General features: G+C 39.6%; 1 protein-coding gene across 1 annotated transcript; it reads right to left on the bottom strand.

The window, feature by feature from the left end:
* Nucleotides 1-320: 320 nt before the first annotated feature.
* On the bottom strand, nt 321-798 carry LOC126487290 (40S ribosomal protein S14-like). Its single transcript, XM_050119986.1, has one exon. It carries the CDS (start codon nt 774-776, stop codon nt 321-323), a length of 456 nt encoding a protein of 151 aa, XP_049975943.1. The 5' UTR covers nt 777-798.
* Nucleotides 799-5,669: the final 4,871 nt, after the last annotated feature.

Raw genomic sequence — 5,669 nt, 5'->3', positions numbered from 1 at the left:
TATACACTCCTCTTACAGGTGAGAAGAAGGGGGTAAGAGGAGATGGGGGAAATGGGATTGGGATGAAAAAATCAAAAAGATTTTTTTAAAATAAAAACTCATAATAAAAGAAAATGTGAAAGCAAAGTATGGACCCCAAAACAAAGAAACTTTAGATCAGAGATAAATGGATATATGATCAATCAGATTACAGACCTCTGCCATTCTTAATGTTCATGGAATGAAGAAGTCAAGACATAAAATTCATTTGCACATCAAATTAGTTTTTTTTAGCTGATACAAAGCAATTTATTATCAGAAAATAATTTGAGAAGTCCTGTTCACAGACGGCAACCATGACGACCCCCCTTCCTTCGGGTGCTGTCAGAGGGAAAAGGGGTGACATCCTCAATCCGCCCAATCTTCATCCCTGAGCGAGCAAGAGCTCTGAGGGCTGACTGGGCTCCAGGTCCAGGGGTCTTGGTCCTGTTTCCTCCTGTGGCGCGGAGTTTGATATGCAGGGCAGTGATGCCCAGATCCTTGCACCTCTGGGCCACATCCCTGGCAGAAAACATGGCTGCATACGGAGAGGACTCGTCTCTGTCAGCCTTGACCTTCATTCCACCAGTCACCCGGCAGATGGTTTCCTTGCCAGAAAGATCAGTAACATGGACAAAGGTGTCATTGAAGGACGCAAAAATGTGGCAGACACCAAATACATTCTCTCCTTCAGCCACTTGAGGACCAAGGCTGATGACTTGTTCTTCCTTCTTTTCCTTCCCCTTGAGAGGTGCCATCTCTGAACGTCATCTCCAGACTCCTGCCCATCAAATTAATTAAAATAATAACATGACACGGGATAAATGGCAGCAGTGTAAACGTAGAAAAGTTATCCTGGACCATTTCCTGAAACCATCATGCTGTGGTGAAAATGGAAGGGAAAATTTGAAAGTATTGGGACCTGAAATAATAAAATCAAATAGATTGTGTTCAGACAACAAAATCCCCAATCTTTGTATTATTTTGTGTATTCTCAAAAGATTTAGCAGTAAAAGTGATTTGGTTTTAAATGCCATTTTCTTGGATATTAACCAACCACGGAGGATGTAAAATCAACCCAATTTCATTGATACTACTGGCTACTTAAATGAGAGCATTATTCAAGTGGACCTGAACTCCTGATTTCACCTCTTGACCTCTGAAGGTCAAGATCTAGTTATCCACTAACAGATAAATTCTCAAACAAAACAGAAATAAATCCCATCATTTCTTCCTGTTTTGTCAGTGACTGACGAAACAAGTGGCCAAATAGATGTAGGAAAGAAAAATTCCTGAATAATTATAAAATTATTTTATAATTGTAAAAGAGAGAAAAAAGTGATAGTATTTTTTTTGCTCAGTGTTACCTTGTCTGTGTGATCTAAAATGACTTTTTTTTTTTTTCTGAATGAGAACCTGTTGAAAGTCATACAGAAGGGATGCATGGAATGCAATCTGAAATGACAATACTGAGTCAATGAATGGACAAAGCCTCTCTCCTCAGACAGGCTCTTTGGTGACATAGTAAAAGTTCATTCTTTTAGCCATTTTGGGCTTTTTGCTTTTTAGAGATAAAATCAGGCTAAAGAAACAGATATTTTTCAATAATTCTTTTTATTATCCCTTCAGTACATTGTAAGTAAAAACACCATCATACATATATATGCATACATATATATAACCATCATATATATTCTCTATCATATGCATCACATATCACATCATCATACACACACACGTGTGTGTGTGCATACCCATGGGCACACTAATCTCTGCCTGTGATTTAAGCACTCTGCAGTTTTGAGAACTTTTCTGTGAATTATTAGTGATTCCTCCCAAATGCTACCCAAGATAAGGTCAACGTTCTCATAATTTTAACAATAAAGAAGACAAAGATAAAGAAAGATCAAATGGTTTATAAAGTGGTTCACAAATCTGCAGTGATTTCCAGCTCCAGGCAAGAACTCTTTCTATTTCTTCCACCCAGCCTTATTGAGACACAATTAATGAACAAAATGGGTATTTATTATCTATTGTAGAAAGTAATTATATGATTAAGACATACATCTTCAATGGTCACTCTAGTCTTATTATAAACTATTACTGTAGTTATCTATATGTGTTGAAAACACTAATATTCTTTTTAACCTTCAATTATTTCACTTATAATAGAGCATACATTTTAACCATCATACTATACATTAACATCTCCAATTTGTTCATACTTGAAACTTATATCCTTTAACTAAACTCCTCATGTCCCCAAGTTCACCACTAGCCTCTGGCTACCACCTTCCTACACTCTGCTTTCATGAATTGTACTTTCTTAGAGTCCTCATAGAATTGAGATGAGACATGATTTAGCATTCAATGTATCCCTTATTTCTTTAGTGTAATATGCAATGTATTTCCCTTTTAGTGAAAATCAATTCTTTCCTTAAACAATATATCCTGACTACAACTTCCCTTCTCTATACTCCTCCCAGTTCCACTCCATCTCCTCTCACAGCCAGACACACTTCCTTTTTGTCTCTCACAAGAAAAGAGCAGTCATCCAAGCAATAACAACACAGCATAAGAAAGTTAAATACTATAAGATAAAACAAAACCACCACATAGAATTTGAACAAAAAAAAACATTAGAAAGAAAGAGCCCCAAAATCTGAGATCTACTTGTGCATATACTCATAATTCCCATAACAATAATAAACTGGAAGTTATGCGAGCAAAGAACTTGGTGCAAACATGTGTAGGTTCTATACTTACTGTTTCAGTTCCTGTGAGCATATATGAGCTTTGCCCAGTTGATTTAGAAGGTGTTCTTTTCCTTATGTCCTTATTCTGTATGGCTCTTACATTCTTTCCACCTCCTCTTCTGCAGGGTAACTTGAGCTCTGAGAGGAGTGATTAGATGGTGACATTCCATTTAGAACAGTGGAATCCAAGGTTTCTGTGTGTGTATGTTATGCCTGCCTCTGGGTCTCTGTTTTTGTTTCCATCTGCTGCAGGAGGAAGCTTCTCTGATGAGGCCTGAATAAGTAACTGATCTGTGAATATAGCAGAATATCATTAGGAGTCATTCTATTACTAATTTCATTTTTTACTATGAGTCATTTTGTCAGTACCTTTTTCTTTTTTCTTTATTTTTTTGTTTAGTTTTTTTTTTTTAGTTGTTGAGAAAAAAAAATTTCCGCCTCCTCCCCATTTCCCATTTTCCTCCCCCCCTCCCACACATTGCCCCCTTCTTTTCACTCCATTCTCCCTTCCTCTCGAGAATGAAGAGCAGTCCAGATTCCCTGCCCTGCAGGAAGTCCAAGGTCCTCCCACTTCTATCCAGGTCCAGGATGGAGAGCATCCAAACAGGCTAGGCTCCCACAAAGCCAGTTCATGTATTAGGATCGAAACCTAGTGCATTGTCCTTAGCTTCTCATCAGCCTTCATTGTCTGCCATGTTCAGAAAGTCCGGTTTCATCCCATGCTTATTCAGTACCAGTCCCGCTGTCCTTGGTGAGCTCCCAATAGATCAGTTCCACTGTCACAGTGGGTAGGTGCACCCCTCGTGGTCCTGACTTCCTTGCTCATGTTCTCCCTCCTTCTGCTCCTCATTTGGATCTTAAGAGCTCAGTCCGGTGCTCCAATTTGGGTCTCTGTCTCTATCTCGATCCATCGCCAGATGAAGCTTCTAAGGTGATAAGCAAGATATTGTTCAGTATGGCTATAGGATAGGGTCATTTCAGGTTCCCTCTCCTCAGTTGCCCAAGGTACTAGCTGGGGACATCTCCCTGGACACCTGCAAGCCCATCTAGAGTCAAGTCTCATGCCAACCCTAAGGTGGCTCCCTTAATTAGGATATATATTTCTCTGCTCCCGTGTCCACCCTTCCTTTATCCCCACCATCCCATTCCCCCAAGCTCCCCCCTTCCTCCCCTTCTCATGTTTCTCACCCCAATTCCCCTTAGCCCCATGACACCTCACCCCCACGTTCCCAGTTTTTGCCTGGGAATCTTGTCTACTTCCCATATCCAGGCAGATGACTATATGTTTTTCTTTGGGTTCACCTTCTTATTTAGCTTCTCTAGGATCACAAATTATAAGCTCAATGTCCTTTATTTATGACTAGAAACCAACTATGAGTGAGTACATCCCATGTTCATCTTTTGGGGTCTGGGATAACTCACTCAGGATAGTCTTTTCTATTTCTATCCATTTGCAAGCAAAATTCAAGATGTCATTGTTTTTTACCACTGAGTAGTACTCTAATATGTATATATTCCACACTTTCTTCATCCATTCTTCCAATGAAGGGCATCTCGGTTGTTTCCAGGTTCTGGCTATTACAAATAATGCTGCTATAAACATAGTTGAACAAATGCTTTTGTCGTATGATCGGGCCTCTCTTGGATATATTCCTAAGAGTGGTATTATTGGATCTTGGGGTAGGTTGATCCCAAATTTCCTGAGAAATCGCCACACTGATTTCCAAAGTGGTTGCACAAGTTTGCATTCCCACCGGCAATGGATGAGTGTGCCCCTTACTCCACAACCTCTCCAGCACAGGCTATCATTGGTGTTTTTGATTTTAGCCATTCTGACAGGTGTAAGATGGTATCTCAAAGTTGTTTTAATTTGCATTTCCCTGATCGCCAGGGAGGTTGAGCATGACCTTAAGTGTCTTTTGGCCATTTGAATTTCTTCTGTTGAGAATTCTCTGTTCAGTTCAGTGCCTCATTTTTTAATTGGGTTAATTAGCATTTTAAAGTCTAGTTTCTTGAGTTCTTTATATATTTTGGTGATCAGACCTTTGTCTGTTGCAGGGTTGGTGAAGATCTTCTCCCAGTCAGTAGGTTGCCTTTTTGTCTTAGTGACAGTGTCCTTTGCTTTACAGAAGCTATCAGTTTTAGGAGGTCTCATTTATTCAATGTTGTCCTTAATGTCTGTGCTGCTGGGGATATACATAGGAAGTGATCTTCTGTGCCCATATGTTGTAGAGTACTTCCCACTTTCTCTTCTATCAGGTTCAAGACCAATAATATTGAGGTTCACTCTAGACTTCTGGGCTATCTAGTTTCTGACTCTTGATCACTCAAACAGTGATGAGCATGGACTTCATCTTGTAAGAGGGACTTAAACCAAATCAGAAATTAGTTGGTTGCTCCCACAAATTTTGTGCCACCAGTGCCCTGAAATACTTTTTAGGAAGGACAACAATATAGATCAAAGAGTTTGTGGCTAGTTTGGTGTTTACCTTTCTCTTTTGGTACATTCCTGTATCAAAAAACACCAGGATATAGTGGTAAAGGTTCTATGTAGGCATCAACACAACCTCTTCATGTTCAATGACTTGTATGGGTATTGTTTTCAGCTTGGGGCCTAGCTGTCAGTGTGTGGAGAGCAGCCTATTATATTGACAAAGGCCTGAATTGGAGAGTTCCATGGGATCCCTTTGGCCAAAAATTCAATTGAATGTAACCGAGTTCCAGTACTAGAAACTTTATTTGGTGACAAGAGATGGTCAATTGGGACTCTGTCTCCCCCATTATTTGGAGACTTCATTTGGACTGCCTTCATATATTTTTGGAGATGTCCAGTGCACTAGATTTTCATACCATCCTTCAAATGTCCCTTACTAAAGCACAAAAACAGGGGGTATA

The sequence above is a fragment of the Alexandromys fortis genome, unplaced genomic scaffold (assembly GCF_014885135.2).
Source record: "Alexandromys fortis isolate MF-2015 unplaced genomic scaffold, M_Fortis_MF-2015_v1.1 scaffold_142, whole genome shotgun sequence".
NCBI classification, from domain to species: Eukaryota; Metazoa; Chordata; class Mammalia; order Rodentia; family Cricetidae; genus Alexandromys; species Alexandromys fortis.
The sequence above is the reverse complement of the archived record's forward strand: the minus strand, read 5'-3'. Positions and strand labels throughout refer to the sequence as shown.

Bases quoted from the DNA above. Each gene is read 5' to 3' on its own strand.
- LOC126487290 (XM_050119986.1), bottom strand. From the start codon at position 776: ATGGCACCTCTCAAGGGGAAGGAAAAGAAGGAAGAACAAGTCATCAGC.